This window comes from Lissotriton helveticus, chromosome 6, assembly GCF_964261635.1.
Source record: "Lissotriton helveticus chromosome 6, aLisHel1.1, whole genome shotgun sequence".
In the NCBI taxonomy this organism is placed as follows: Eukaryota; Metazoa; Chordata; class Amphibia; order Caudata; family Salamandridae; genus Lissotriton; species Lissotriton helveticus.
This window is the reverse complement of record NC_136067.1, coordinates 242053685-242070719: the sequence shown is the minus strand read 5'-3', so window position 1 is coordinate 242070719 and position 17035 is coordinate 242053685. Positions and strand designations below refer to the sequence as shown.

At 42.5% G+C, this 17035-nt stretch overlaps 1 protein-coding gene across 2 annotated transcripts in view; it reads right to left on the bottom strand.

Moving 5' to 3' along the window:
• Window positions 1-17035, bottom strand: part of CD2AP (CD2 associated protein) — an 802607-nt gene that overhangs the window by 454447 nt on the left and 331125 nt on the right. For both annotated transcript variants that reach the window (XM_078647692.1, XM_078647691.1), the window contains exon 7: window positions 14599-14789. In XM_078647692.1, the coding sequence (XP_078503818.1) occupies window positions 14599-14789 (191 nt within the window). The remainder of the gene's footprint in view (window positions 1-14598; window positions 14790-17035) is intronic.

Genomic DNA, 17035 nt, shown 5'->3' with positions numbered 1-17035 from the left:
GTGTGCAGGATAAACAATCCTAGCACAAGTGGAATTGTACCATTTGTCCCTGCTGAGGAGTTCTTAGAATTGTTTTAAGACTAAAACATGGAGGTGAGGGGTAGGAGTGTTCCTCTTCAAGCTTCTGAAACAACCCTACAACATTATGCATCAGAAACCCAAGCCTACCTTGGCTGAGAAAGGGTTGAAACTATCAATTGCAATGAGATTTCATGAACATGAGATTAATTCCTATGTCATTTAACTGCTTTCTAGACAACTGTAGATCTGTGGATTAGCATAGTCTACAGTTTGCAAACCTTGGTCAAGAAAAGCAAGAAGATATTTTTTATGATAAATGTGGCATAATTAAACTTTTTGCTCACAGTTTGTTACGGATTTACTCTCTACTTTCTGGACTACTTGATAAGTCATTTGCAATGAGAAGGGGAAAACGGTTCAACGATCATACTCTACTTCCTTCACTGTCTGCGTACCACCAACATCAATCCCAATAAAATTAATGTAATTTACCACCTTTTAGGGGTAATCTGTCCTTTGCTTAAATGGTCAGAGTTCGTTCTAATCTTCCGCCAACAATATTTCTTAGAGGACTGATCCTTTCACTGATGTAATTCCAATGATACAGCCGTCTCTCTGCTTTACTACTCTTTTCAATGACCTCATATTGAAGGATTGATTTAGATCTATTAATTCCCTAGGAAGGTGGTCTCTAGTTTGAGACCCAATTTTCCAAATCTGTAAACCCTCTGATAAGTTAATTCATTTCCTAATACCTTTCTTAAAGGTTTTGTTTATGATTGCACCAACAAGACCTAAACACTGTGTCTCTAATATTGTTAAGACTATCCATTTATTTGCAATCCTTTTCACAAGAGCAGGAGATCAACTGCTGTATGGGTCATTACAATGAGACGATGACATACATCATAAATGACTGAGGCTCTGCAAAATGAAATTTATGGGAGACAAAGGAATGCTTTCTGGGGTAATTCAAAGACATGAATGAAGACAGACAATTTTCAAAGGATCCTAAACATTTATGGCACCAAAACCTCTTTTTTCTAACCGGAGATGATTTGTAATGATGGCGTAAAGTATAGGAAACTCCATTTTAGGCCAATACTAAATATGTTGATTATATAATCGATCTGGCTAACAACTACCTCAAAATACTTAAAACTGTTAGGCTGACAACTAATTTCCCTTCTCTCATTCACAACAATTTCCTGACTTTTTGAGTAGAAACGTAAAAAGATCGAACTTTTCCTCACATTCCCAACCTGTTTGTAAATACTCTGAGTCATGAGCATCATTCTAAGCAATTACTCGTTTTATTTCACTGAGCATATGCTAATTTAATCCTCACTGCTACAGAGGGAGGTCTATTTAAAACTAAGATAGAAAAATTCATACTGTTCCTGTTCCACCTCGTGACAAACTATGTTTCTTAGCAGAAGGCCACTAATGTTTGATGGAGACAGTTTAAACAATAAAAACCCCAACATGATCTACTTGATGCTCTTTAATCTGGCTTTAGAGCAAAGTATAACATGCAAGAATCAGGTTCCGTATAGGAGCTGATGTCCTGAGCATCCTTAACTGATTCAAGCCTACTCATTCTTGTGGTCCTAACAGATAAAATGAGTAATCACGGTTTGCTTAGAAGTCCTCAGAAAATGCACCGAAATGAGTCGAAAAACAAATCTTCACTCTCATATCAACTCTCAAGCAAAAGAACCCAATATCAAATGTATTTCTATGGACAATACATTTCAATGTACCCAAATCAGACTTAAAACATTTACTACAATTATTCCTATTTACTGTACACTATAGAAAATCTATAAAAAAACAGGTTCAATTATAGAAAACCACTACCAAACCAAAGACACCATGCTCCTCTGAAGGTAGATGCGCATGCTGCACCCTGGCTAGCTTTGGGAGTCAAGTGCTCTGACTGAACCACTCTAGTTCTCATCCCACTTTATAGGTTTTTCATTGAAGTCAGGATTATATTCAATATTCCATGTACTGTGCAAATAACTCTTTGAACTGGGGCCTGGAATCTAATCGAAAACTGGCTTGTTATTCAATAATTGAGATCTTGAACAACTTACTCACCCCACAAAACTATGATGTAATCTGAAGAGTACTGTGCATACTTTGCTCTAATCACCTAAATTATTGGCTCCTCCGCTGCCCCTTTATAATCGTCCCTGAAAGCATATATGCTTTTATCACAGTACCATCTGTAAATCACTCTTGCACAGCAGAAGTCAGGTTTACACTATATGCAACACTTAATAAATAACATGACTACATTACAAGTATTTATTCAATTTATTTCAGTTCCTCGGTGTTCCATAGCAGATTGCAATTGCAACTGACCTCTAGGAGATTTGGTTTTTTGGTGTCAGTCTGCCTACGGGTAAAGGTCCACACTGGTACAGTGGATGCTTAATTCTTAAAATGCAGATATGGAATCCCCTTCTTCGTCCTAGTCTCTTTGGAAAAGATGTGCTACACTGAATAGCATGGCTTTTCTAGACAATCTTGTAAAAGTTATTTTTTAATTTCTCCAGCACAATAACCTCAAGAAACCTCATTCATAATAATGGGTTAAGGGTCGTCTTGGAGGAAGCATATGAACTTGTGAATCTTGAATTTCAGTACTTGTTGTACTGTTGTTTCAAGACAGACATCCCATAAATTATGTTGTGTTGCGAAAGAAAAGACTGCACCTCTGACTGTTGTCTTCTAGCTTTGCTTCAGTTCTCTTGCTTCTTCACTCTGCAGCAGAGGTCAGATTTCTTGCAACATTTCCCAGTATAGATTAGTGATATGAGGCTAGCAAGCTAAGTGCAAAGTCTGTTTTTAGGTTTCGCCTGGCGTTTACTGCGCAAGCAGTATCGCGCAGGCGAAAACTTTTGTAAACAAGTATGGGGCTTCGTTCCACCTCTCTGTCCCATTGGCTAGCTCCATAAATGGAGGCTAGCCATTGGAACAGAGATGCGTCACTCATTCCCCGAGCAGATTCGTGGGCGTTCCCACGATTTTTACTCATCCCGCCCATTTTCGTGCGTCATAGCGGCGATGGGCGGGTGTTATTTTTTTTTTGGGTCTCGGCATGTTTTGGTCTTTTTCGAAGTGTCCTTTGCAGGATTGGGCTGCGCGATTGAAGTTGCCAGGAAGTACTTTGTATTTGCGATCAGGTAAGCAGCATTTTGTTTATATTTTCTTGTCACTTTGTACCTCTACCCAGTCTCATGTCGTCTCCCTGTTTGTTTTACGTGTTTGCGTGTCTCCCGGTCCCGTGTGGTCGTATCCTGCCCCCCTCCCGCTGTCCGTGTCTTTCAGGAGCTGCTTGTTCTTATCTTTTCTTGCTTCTTCTCTGGTTTAGTGTTGCTGCCCGATAGGCATATTTTAATTTAGCCTGCGTTCCTATACCTCAAGCGATGTACTTCAGGGTGTTATGCATGCGCTGTACGTCATATGGCTCGTCTAGCGCTGCATCCATATGTTGGGGGCTGTATGGCCAAGACTGGCGCTGTTTAACCTTCCTCGTACCAGCCCAAGAGCTAAAATGCGCCAGTGGCTAGTCTAAGGGGCCGTCGCCCTCCTTTCGCCTGGATTTGGTAAAATTGCTCTTTTGCGCGAGCTGGCGAGTAAATGCCCTCCCCTCTCCCTTCGCTGGCCCTCGAACCGTGCATTGTGCAGTTAATATAAAATATTTAACAGCTCCTTGGCTTCCAGCGTCAGACTCCTGCTCTCGCCTCCGACAGTGAAATGTGTCAATTGTGCCAGAGAGGCCATTCTCCTCGGAGGATGGCTACCTGCGTTATTTATGCTATATCGTCTGATAGATGTGCGGTCCCTTTATGTGTGTAGTCTCATGTTTAGGGGCTGCATGGCCCTTGGTGAGTCACGTGCCTCATCCCGGCTCTTGAAGGACCTGCTGTAGAGGAATAGGGGATCGGTTTGCCGCGCCCTGTGCCCATTCAGTCACTGGCCTCTCTGCTGAGATTGGAAATGAGTCTGCTTTCCAATGTGTCTTTTTGTGCAGTGCACGTCGACTACTCAGAGCTCCAAACTTTTTACGTCATGTTAAAGTGAAAGTTCAAGGTTACAGTAATACACGCTTGAGTTTTTCTGTGTTTGTTCCATGACGTCAGGGTCGGCACCACTTCAGCATTGCTGTTATTTTAATGATGTATCAGCTGCTTCCTTTGGGTGTTGCATTTACTTCCAGGGTATATTATTTGCTTTTGAAAACAAGACACCAAAAATAATACCCTAAACTTGACGCTTCCTGTGTATTGGCTTTATAAGTTGGACAATTCCTGTGAATAAGGGAATTCAAAAAGTGGAGGTAAAACTCCCTGTCAAACCCCACTTCAGAAAAGATCACGCTGATTTCAAGGGCTCGTGGAGTTCATTCCGCCTCCCATAGATGACTCTGCAATGTACGAGGGACTATTTTAAATCTCAAAAGTATGTTTTATCACCACACTGTTTGTCAAACAATTGTTTCTCTAATATCTCCTGCATTCGTTACATACAGAAAACAATCCTGTCCTACTACCTTCTTCCAGCACTTGGAAAACGTGATAAACACCATTTTTGAATGCCTATGTTACATCCATTTTCCTATTAATGCCATGTATCTATTGGCTTTGGCAGTGCTTGTATAAATGATGCCTATGATGTCGTGTTTAACGGTGATAACCAGATCTACAACGTGAGAGCGAGCGTAAGCGTGGGCGGCCAGTGGGTATTAACATGAGAAAAGGATGTGACGTCGCAGTCTTTTTGTTTTTAGAATGTACTGGGCACGTGCCGCCTTGCAATTTTGCTAGCAAATGTAACTGCCTCACAAGCTGTGCAAGAAAATAACATTGGAGGGACACCTGCCTTCGCAGCTGCGCTCGGCATTGTTTTATCGCAGAAGCATCGTGCTAAACGGTGCACTTTTTTTCTGGCCGATGCCCACAATGAATAATAAAGAGAGGCAAATTCGAGGGTGGAAGCTCTGAGGACGGCACGCGGCTTCCATACCGTGTATCCTCCGGGTATCAAACCAGCAGGTCCTGGAACGGGACAGCTATTCCTCCGCTTGGCCGGCAACAAAGGTGATACAGCGCTGTTTTTAAGGTAGCGCCTCGCAGGACTATGTACGTACCGCGCAGCACGCACAGCAGCCTGGTGGGTAAGATGTCGTGGGGGGTGGTGTGTCCTTTGTGATGGAACTTTGACCTCAGGGGGTGTTCCCTTTTCAGAGCACAAGAGGTGGGGGAGGGGCGAGTTATGCGCTAGAAAAGGCATATTTTTTGCATTGTCCCGGATGGAACCCAAGGCATGTGGGAAACTGTTGAGTCTCATCGGGGGAGTGGTGGCAATGTTTACTTTTTTGAGGGAGTTTGGGTGGGGGGAGGGGTGATGCCGTCTTTTGGAGAGCAGCAAAACACACAAGATGATGGACGGAATGTTGCACAATGGCAAAACATTCACCCCAGTCACAGATCTGGGTTTAATCCATCGATATTTTGCTCACCACGCCACCTCAGTTCCGACATGCCATATGCAAATCAGTCTTGACCCTGTGCCTCGTGGGAGGCGGTTCCTGTGTCAGGCGGTTCCTTTACTTATTACACCCCCCCCACAAAAAAACACCTTCATCCCAGTTTATCCCTCTCGTTTAGTTACAAGTTTTTGCTGCTTTCTAAGACACCTGGGACACTTTCCTGCAAGCTTATTACTTTTAGTTATTTGCCAACTACTTGCTGGCCAGCACGACTCCCACTCACGCGTAGCGATCTCCGCACCCGGAGACACCGCAACTGTGGCAGAGAACTCCGCACACCTAAGCATAAGGAGTCGTAAAACTCCGTATGTAGTTCCTGAACGCCTACAAGTATTACACTTACAAGAACGTGCAAGTTTACCTTTGTGAATCAAGGGGGCAAAGTCTGTGATCCGATGTGTAGAATTGACGAGGAGCCCCCGTATCTCACATATGTTTACATGCTTTCCACTGACTGGAGCACCCCTGAAGGTTGCCTCCCCAGCCTTCCCTCGTGGGCTGCATGGGTATGCATTATGTTCCTGGTCCCAGCCCTGCAGAGCGGTGTATGTACCCCTTTGTACAGCGCAGCGCACACCCAGGTTGCTCTAGGAGCTATAGATACGAGTTTACTCAGTTAAAGAGACTTTGCACAAGCGTGCTGGCTATTTATTGATCCTTAAATGCATGGCACCGGTTGCAACCTCTCGTTCCTCCCCCTTCTTCACAGTTTCTGCCTGTTCCCCTGTCCCTGTTTGCTTTTCCCATACCGCCCTGCCCATGTTTGTGACTGCACTCACTTTTACCTGCATCTCCGCTCTTCTCTATTGCCGACTCTTCGCGATGCCCGACTGCCCCCCCCCCACACCTGTTCTCCCTCTCCCTATTTATTTCTTGCTATTCCTTGCCCTCTGGTCTCCGCCTTCTCTCCCGTGTGCTTGCATCTTCCTTTCTTCGCCCTGGGTGTTTTCCGTGTGTGTGCCTTTGTGTGTGTGTGTGTGTGTGTCTGTGTGTATCTGTGGGTGCAAATGCAATAGGTCTCACATTTACGAGAGATTTAGCTAATGGCAATGTAAATGACAATGCCATTTATTTTTCTGTTTTTAAAACCAACACAAATACAAATTTTGTCATTTACAATGCCAATAGCTCTAACTTTTCCAAAGGCGAAACCATTGCATTGTAAATGCTTGTTTAAATTTCGGTTGCTTTGTCCTTATTCGTACCCAGTAGATTGTTCTAAATTCTTCATATTTGCAGATATTATTGGTTTGCTCGTGATTATTTTTCTGGAAGAGGAGGCTCATATTACTCATTTTTTGCCTCTTCTTGTAACATCTGACTTAGTATATCCTACTAGCTCTTTTGCATAACATTCAGTTTATACAACACTATTATCAAGCATCAGTTTGTAGGTGATGACACAGGAATTACCGCTGAAATCGGCTGAGTGTTACTCAATAAAGCTCAGAATGTAAGCCCTGCTCCTGAATTTACTCGAAACCTGCACCTCACACTTGAGGGCACTCCCACTCTCCCTCTTGGTTAGAGAGGCATAGTTTAAAATGATTACTTTGTCTAAACACACTTATGTCCTATAGAACAGCCCCTATGGGATACCAAAGGCCTTCTTCCATAAGATTAACGGTTGTGTGAGGACATTGATGGACCACTGCAAGTGGCGCTTCGCATCCTTCAAAGGTCTACGTAAGATGGCAGGATAGCTTTACCAGATGTTCGCAAATATTACGAAGCTGCGCAGGCCAGCATTATGAAGGGGTGGGCATTTGCATCACTGGAGGATCTGGCCTATCGACATGACCAAGACACCCTGGGAATGAAGGGATATCTTCATGTCCTCTAAGGTGGTAAAATAGACCCCGATATCCCAGAAGCAACCGAAACGGTGTGTAGGATATGGATGCTTTAGAGAATGGGACCTCATCAGCCTCTCCGTGCTCCAAAATGTATGGGATGCAAACGATATAGTGCAAGTCGCAAATCTTAGAGAGAAATACGATATGGCACGTCCCAATTTCTTAGATACTACCAATTGAAACACGCCCTGAGGGGAAGGATTGCATCGGATGAGGACACGAAGGAGGAGTCTTCACTAGAGAGGCAGCTCTTAGATGATTATCTGATGATTAAAGCAATCTCATTAATCTGTAAGACCCTCATGAATAACACACAGGGGGAATAAATTTGCGAGTGAAATGGCAGGCGGATGTGGGCTGGATAGAGGATGACGAGTGGCAAGAGGCACTACACTTTCCGAAGGAGGTGGCAATATAAGCGCAATTCCGGTTAATTCAACAAAAACTCCTTCACAGAATGAACTAAACAAGGGCACTCCTGCAGAAGATTGGTATGGCGGTGAAGGACGAATGCCAGCGGGCCTGTGGTCAGAGAGGGTTGGAATTCCGGACAATGCAAAGGAACTGCCTTGATGGTGTCCTATGGTAAGAGACTTAATTTGTAATACTTGGCATACTATGTTTTTCCTATCATGATGGCGGGTGGGGTCAATGCATCTTTTTCTTTGTGTTTACGTTTTAAAAATCAATACAGATATTAGTAAAAAATAAAATAATTAATAAAGCTCAGTATATATTATCATACCCGCAAATGATCACAAATAGGATGCAGCCTGGTAGTGGGTACCATCTGACAGAGGACCCAACTAACTTTGTTAGTTTCTTCTACTACCTTCAAATGCACATTTTACATCAGCCTGGCTCTCTGCCTGCCTGCCTCTCTCCTAGAGGGTTGGAGAGATTAGGAGTGACAGCAGTAACATTCAGAAAAGGTGCTGCCCGGAGGTCATTCTCACTGCCACTTTGGTCATGATGTACAGAATTACTGGTGTGTTTCGGACTGTGAAACACATTTATCATATTATTCTTCTGTTTCACAATTCTTTTTCGACCAGAACGATTCAGTCTTGCTTAATACATTGAAATATTGCATAATAATTAAGGCTCCCTGTTTTCCGTTTTTACGGATTTTTACACAAATACAAATAGAAATCAATGGGTTTTCTTTCTGCATTTATTTTTTAAAGTGGATAAATACAGAAGTGTTGCTCCTTTAAGTGACTCTCCATGCTGTCTTTGATGAATTATAGGCCAGCAGCTGAGCATATGGACAGCATGGGAAATTAAAAAAAGAGGATGAAATGTATTTAAATTACGGCATTTGTCAACATACATTTATGGTATAATGCTAGTATTTACCAGAGGATGTATTGTTATGTAATATTTGACAGCTTAAATAGCTAAAACACAACAGACATCAAAGTATGAGTGTGCGTCTATCAGTTAAATAAATATGGAAATGTACAGTTTATCAATTACAGTTAAAAGCAAAACACAAAATAAATACGGATACAGATAAAATGGCCAAAAAATAAATATGGATGAATACAGACGAAAAGGTTAAAAAAAAAATACCATAAAACCGGGAGTCCTAATAATAATCCATGAGCATTTAAGTCTTTGCATCTGCTGTTTCTTAATTATGACTCTTGAGATACTTGTTTAAAAAAATGTTTCCAAATTAGTTTTGGATCAGTAGCTCTATTGTTGGCTCATTGTTTGTTTCTGAATGCTTTCTGATGTGAGGGTTAATGATGTTGCCCTTTGTTTTTTTAATATAGCCCGAAAGGCCGCTTCGTAATATTATCTACATTCAATGCTTTCACTTAGCCTTCTTTACAAACCTTTGTTTCAAGATCACCGCCACCTTTACTTTTTTTTTTTAACTCTGTTGTCAGCAGCAGAAAACTCTTGGTATCTTTCTAAATAATTGTGCGGTCTACCTTTGATGCACATTGTTCAGATCGTTTGTAAATTGTGACAGTTTAGAATATCCACTAAGAATATAGTCTGCCTTCACTCTTTACCACTCATAAAATACTGCCAGAAAGTAACTGAGCTTCTTAAGTAAGAGGGATTGCTGCTTGCCTCAGGGTTACCCTTGGGTTGTGGATAATAATCCACATTTGTAAAGCGCGACAATCACCCGTAAGGGTCTCTAGGCGCTGGGGGCCGTCGGGAAGATTAAGCAAGCTATTGCCCAGAGTCACATGGTGCTGGGCTAATCTGCCACCGGGGATCGAACCGTGATCCCCAGATTCCGGAGTCAGTCGCCGTGGCTGTGGCACCACACCTCTTCCTAGATGGCTTCAACAATCCACCTAGGAGGCCACTGAAATATCCAGGGCCGGCTCTAGGCTCACGGAGGCCCTGAGCAGGGAGTGTAGGTAGGGGGCCCGAGGCCGCCAAATCCCTGCCAGGGGCCGCCACGCAAATATGTATCTAAGGATATATATTGGCGTGGCGGCCCCTGGGATTTGGCGGCCCTGTGCAGGTGCACAGCTTGCACATGCCTTAGGCCGGCCCTGAAATATCCTTCCACTCCCCGCTCTGAAGGCAACCACATCACAGCTAAGCCCATCAGTGGAAACTGGTTGCACGTTTCTGAAAAGGACACCACTGGATCCAGGCGGATGGCATGCAGACTGAGGAATGGCAACAACGCAGGACTGTGTCACAACTACAAAGGCCTTCTGGATGTATGCAGTCTCATAGGTAAAAGGGTGACAGACGTTTACAGTGAGGAGCTGCATTATAATAATCAGATTTGCTGTAGTAATTATTTAGGAAAATATAACTGAGCATAATGGAGAATAAAACTGCAGATCAAAAGAAAACTGTCATCTAAACAAAAGTTCGATAACAGGGTGGGGTGGGAGGGGGAGGGGTTGGGGGGGCGAGGCTCCACCACTCGAGCCCATTGTTGCAATTGTGGACAGTTTTGAAAAAGACCAGCATTCAGAACGTGAAAAGCCAAGTCCTGGGCATACGTTTATACAATAAAAACAATGTTTGTTGATATTTTGAGCATTTGAAGAGTTGTTCTTTAAGGTCCACTCGAATAGTAAATGTTTATAGTTTTCATGTCAATAGCAAAAGGAGGAAGGATAACCAGCCAACAAGTGTTTCGTCACACTGGGAAGTATCCTGTTACTTCTTCAGGGCTGGGATGGATACAAAAGGTCAAGTTACATGTGGACCTACAAAACACACGCTTGGGAGGAAGTAGCATTTTTTGTGAATGAAAAACACCAGTACATGTGGAAACCCTGTAGGAGTAGTGTGGAGACAAATAATAGTGACTTCAAAAAAGATAACAACATAGACCTGGTGAAAAAAGTGGCATACGACAATGGTAAGGGTTTACGTTTAAAAGGCACTGAGAGAATGGAAAATTTGAAGAGAGAATCTGAAGGAGCAGTAAACACAAAACACATTTTTGTGGTGATGGGTGAAGTGGGAAAGCACGGTGACAAGCACATTGTTGACATACAACCTAAGAAAATTAGAATCAATAAGCAGTACCTGTAATATTAAAAAAAAAACATCTAAACATGATATACAGTACACATCGTGCAACGTGGTGGTTGGTCTGACCATACTGTAGACCACAATTGGAGATCAAGTATCTTAGGGAGCGGGTAAGTAATTCGCCGTCTACAGGGAAAAGGGATGTGAGGGTGACAACTATAAAAAGTTATTATAAGACTGGTTACCAGGGCTGGGGAACAGTGGAGTAATAAACATGGGCAAATGAGTAAAAAAAAAAAAAAAGAATTAAAAAAAAGAACTGCATGGGAATAAACAGGGCTACCTGTAAAGGAAACATCGATGTTGTTGAGGAATCTAAAGACAAGAGAAGGAGGAATAAGAAGAAAGCAAAAGGACAAGAGTAAAGTAGACAATAAAAGAACGAAAAGTAAGCTCCTCACCGCTCTGCCAGTGATAATTCCAACCCGGCTGGTCCGGTTAGAGAAAGTGATAATGTGATCTAAGATGCTGGTAGGGAAGCTTCTAGAAGTATAAGAGGCTAATTGTAACTAAAGAACAAAAACGTGGCACAAACTAGCAAGGAGATAAAAGGGGGGGGGAGGGAGCCTAAAGCAGGATCTTACCGAAATACTGAGATCCCAACAGTGGATGACTAAGTATCTGAGGGCCAGTTTGGTCAACGTCTCAACGGATCTGTGAGTATAAAGGGGAGCTACATTGTAAAGGGACCGGAATGGAGAGAGACAATGTAAGGCATGGTGCAAGGATCGCAAAAAAATCGGATAGGATGGCTTACCTTAATTAACAAGGAAAACCTCTGTGAATTGAGTAGGGAAGCTCCTAAAAGGGAAAATCTAGTTTAAGTAACCAGGCGCGCATGTATAGAGTGCAAGAAGTGTCAAAAGATTGAGGCGCGTTTGCGGTCTTACCAGGGTGGTGGAGATCCCGAAAGGAGTGCCTGCAACCAGTAGAAGGGCAGGTCAGCCGGTCTAGAGGATTTGTGAAAACAGGGGCGGCTCTAGGCTCATGGCGGCCCTGGGAAGAAAGCGTAGGTAGGGGGCCCCGGAAGAGGGGGTCCAGGCGGGGCGGAGCGCGGAGGCCAGTGAAGGGGGGGGGGGGGGGTCAGGGCGCTTGGAAGTGGAATCGAGCCGGATGCCGCCAAATCCCTGCCAGGGGCCGCCACACAAATATGTATCCATCCTTCCATCCTCAGAGGATTATTATATTAAGGATATATATTGGCGTGGTGGCCCCTGGGGTTTGGTGGCAGTGTGCAGGTGCACAGCTTGCACATGCCTAAGGCCGTCCCTGGTGAAAAAACGAGACCTACACCGTAAGGAGGCTAATACACGGCGAAAGTCACGGGCAGAACAGTGGACAGTGTCCACCTTCAACCTATGAGAGCAATAATACCTTCAGCGTAAGTGTAATATGGAGGAGTGCAGGCACCGACTCATCTCCGTTACGGGTGAGGACAGAGCGTCAAAACCGGAAGTGCCTTTTATAACAGGATATCTGGGTCAGAAACACTAAGACTAGAGCGCGGATTTCAGCGCTCGAGCCCCTGAATTAAGCAGCAGTGTGCAGCGTCAAGGGGCGCTGGTAAATGTATTGATAGTACATTCGCAAACCATTATCGTATTCCACTTTTTTCACCAAGTCTATGTTGTATTATCTTTTTTGAAGTCACTATTATTTGCCTCCGCACTACTCCTATAGGGTTTCCACATGTACTGGTTTTTTCATTCACAAAAAATCCTACTTCATCACAAGCGTGTGTTTTGTAGTTCCACATGTAACATGACCTTTTGTACCCTTCCCAGCCCTGAAGAAGTCACAGGATACTTCCCAGTATGACGAAACACGTGTTGGCTGGTTGTCCTTTGTCCTTTTGAAATTGAGATTAAAACTATAAGCATTTACTATTCGATTGGATTTTAAATAACTCTTCAAATACTCAAAACATCAACAAACATTGTTTTCATTGTATAAACGTGTGCCCAGGCCTTGGCTTTTCAGTAACTTGTGTGAGTTGACATGCACATATATACGGAGGGTATAGGGTTATTCCTCCACAACACACACACACACACACACACTCCACAATTACCATACACACACACACACAACAAGATGCTACACTTCCTGGCACATCCAAAACCCTACCGCCAGACAAAGCATTCAGAAGGTTTCTTCCTTGATTAATTTATTTGGGGTTTTAAGGTCCAAGATGGCCCATAACCCTCTTTTGGAGGTTCTTTTCTTTATTAGGAAATAGAAGGAATAGATGCCTTTGTTATTTTGATTGTAAAAAATGTTTTCAACAAATGTGTTTTTATCAGTGTCTTAAACTCTTTGAACAGCCAAGTGATCAGGAATTATTATAGGTAATACCCTTGAAAAAGAATACATGAACCCAAGAGTGAATGATTGAACAAGTGAGATGAGAACTGGCAGAATGATGGCTCCTCTAAGTTGGACAGGACCAGATGCTTGTATGGCAATACAGATGTTCCTTGTGAGTAGGGCTCAACAATTTAAAGAGTGCAAGAAATGAGGACCTGGGACATTGCAACAAACTTTGAGTGTTAATGTTCTGAACGTTCAATGTAGGCAAAAATGTGGTGCCTGCTTACATCTATGTTACACATGCAGGGCCTGCACCCACATAAGCTAAAGTAATAATAAATCTTTATTTGGTTAATAAAAAATATAACCATAAAAACTATCTAAGTTGTTTAAAAAAGTAGTACCTTCAACGAAATGTTACTTGACAATTAATACAAAGCTCTTACGCCAGGGCTTACTGGCAGCACGAAATTACAGCAAAATGCCTGAAAATAGGTTTCAGTGTATGGGTAGTGCTCCGGGTTGAAAATTTCTTGGTTGAAAATAGGCCATCACCTCCACCCTCCACACCACCATGGAGCACTTCTCTTGTCAAGCCTCTCCAAACGATACACAAAAAATAGCTATTGGCTGATACGTATGTATATCTAGAAGAGGTTTTTACTACCAATGAACACCTCTTTTCATTGAATTTAGTACCCGCACATAAGACCTGCCACAAAACTGAAAAAGTGATCACTTCAATAGCAGGTTTTTCCTTAAGTCTATCTTTGATATTAGGACTTGTGCCCTACGAAACTTTTAACTGATTTGACAAAATCCACACTTCCAACTCGTGACTTGAAAGCCAAAGTAAACCAAATTAATATGAAGTAGATATGTCTATGTATTCCCTCAGGAGCTCACAAAGTTGACCACCACTGAGAAATATTCCGGACTATATGCTACCAAATCACAAGCAGAGCTGGAACCAGGCGGTTTCTTTAAGAAAGAGCATCCATAACACAGCTATCAAACTACACTTATAGTTTGGATCTTCAGGTCACCTTGGGTAATGCAGAGGTTACTGGCCATTTTTCTCCATCTCTGGAAGCTGCCCAACCTTAAAATAAGCAATCTAGCTAAGATTAAATCGTCAATGCACTTAACAGAGAGTACACAGACTAGTGTACACCAAGCAGAGGGCGGAGGACAGGAAGTGTGGCTGCCTACACCGGACTCTAATTTTGGAAAGTGGACAGAAGCAGTTGAAAGACATACATAATTATATTTTATTGTTGGGTTTTTAGATTCCAATCATTACTATAGCCTGCATACCTTTTCCTGTTTTTTGTCTTCGACATCAGAACTGGAAATCCTAGGTTTGAGTTTCACACCACCTTCTTTAAAAATATCTCCCAAGCCCACTCCTCGAATCTTCTTTGGCTGTGTGAGAGATGCAGATTCAAATCCATTTCCCGGTGATAGCACTGGAGAGACAGGAGAGTTCAGACCTAAAATGCTAGCCTCTACAAAAACAAGTAAAAGAAAAGATATTTTTTGTTAAAGCCCAGTTGATATTAGAACACAAATTAGAGCTACAAACATCACCACATCCAGTAACACTTTTTTTAATGAAATCATATGATAAAATTATGGTTTTGACCAACAAGAAACATTGGTTCTGGATAATACTGAACGCATATTTGTATTACCAGAACGCAATCTCCGAAAAAGAAAGCACTTGCAAAAAAGAAAAGGATCTCTTACAGGTTTTCAAGGACACATACCACCCTCCCAGCTTGAAGTGTGATATAAGCCACCCCAATCTTGATTAACATGGGGCCACATACACATGATGAACAGAGGGTGGACGAGGGCAGAGTAATGAAAGGCTTCAGCTGTTCAAGATGCATTACTCATTGGCAGCAAGTGCAGAAACTCAGCGTAGTCTATTTTGATTCTACCAAATTACACAGAGCCCTGAACTTCAGCAGTTAAGAAAATAGACCTGATCCAGACTCATCAATATGTTCACTATGTTCACTACAGTGAGGCATCCAAAACAGTCTGTCAGCCTTCAATATATCCCTTTACAGCCTCAAATTCTTGTATGACTGATTCAAATTATTAGACTACAAGTATGTGTATAATAATAATGTTAATTTGCATCTATTGATTACTTTTAGCATTAAGAACCACTGCAGGTGCATCAAAGCACTTAATATGAAACATTATGGACATGAAAATGTAGCAACAGGACCAGCTTTTGATATGGGCAAGCTGGGTGCAGGGCGCCAATCAGAGGAGCAAAAAGATTTGCCTGCATAAAGGTCCAGCAAACAGCAACACCCCTATCTTGGATCTAGTGATTCGGTTTGAAGTGCTTTTAATCGTTCTTAACATCTGCAGTCGCTGGTGGCTAGCACCATATGAGGCCCCAACTTTGCACTCCATCTACTTCTCACTCCCTGCTACCACACATCAACACCCAACAAACATCTTACCACCAGTCCGTGGGTGCTAAGTTGTTGGTGATTAAGGTAAGTTGGGGGAGGTGTGAGATGTGTGTTCAGGGGCAAATCACTGCTTTGATATAGCCAGTCAAGGATTGACCTGTGAAAATGTGCTGCAGCCTCCATTTTTTTTTAAATTCGCCAGCAGCAGTAAGATTGGCACATTTCTTTACACTCCGGGTGCTAATGGGCAAACTACGGCCCTGAGTAACTACATATCTAAATCCTCATATGTTCCGTAAAACAAATATAAGTGACAAATTGTTTAACCTCTTAAGAAGTACACCCAATCTTTTTTTTTTCTTTTTTTTGAATAAACTGCGAACTGAGAGCAGTGAAGTGAGCAGTGAAGCGAATTGCGAGGTGCAGGACACACTGTTTTTCTGTTTGATACTGTCACTATTACTGTAAAAAGCAGCGCTGCAGGGGTTTTGGAGAAGTTTGGAGAGATTTTCTTTTGAGTTAGCTTGAGTACGAGGGTTTTTTTAAGGTCTGCAAACTATATGTTGAGAACTGTGAACCAGAAAATACAGGCAATACAATTCCAATACTAAACATACACTACTATTATTACTACTCGCCGTTGTTATACTGCACTACGTTGCACCACGCTGCCACTTCTATTGCGGATTTGATATTTACAAGGCGGAGGCATAGGATAAGACGAGAGGGAAGGGAGTTGCTCACTGTCAGGAGAAGAGAGCAGGGAGGTAAAACAGTGCTCATGGCGCCAAAGCTTACTAAAGCTAGAGTAGTTAAAGGTACCCCAGTGAAAGGAGGAGCAGACTAGGTGTGAATATCAGCACTTAAACCGATTTCACCAGCAGTAGTAGCAAGGATTCCTCGACTGACGGAGAAACCGATGGGGAAACAACTAACTGATCAACCTCCTGCTCAACCTCCTGCTCAACTTCCTCCACTAGTCTTAAATACTCCAAAAGGTAATAACACAGTAACAACAGCAATTACTAAAAAAAAAAGACAAAGACAAACAAAAAGATACAGAAGAAGATGCTGCGACGTCTACTGAAATGTCAGTAGATAAGACTACTGTTAGCAATAATATTAATGATCCTGGATTTAACAATCTGGCCCTAACTGATCAGACTATTCTAGAAAACTTAACGGAAACTTCCACACCGGCACTACAAATCACCGAATCGACCCTAGTCGAGGAAGGAGCTGATGAGAGAGCCAATAGTCAGGCTGATAAACACTGTGATGGCAATGATAGAAAGGATGATACTGAGAATGAGATA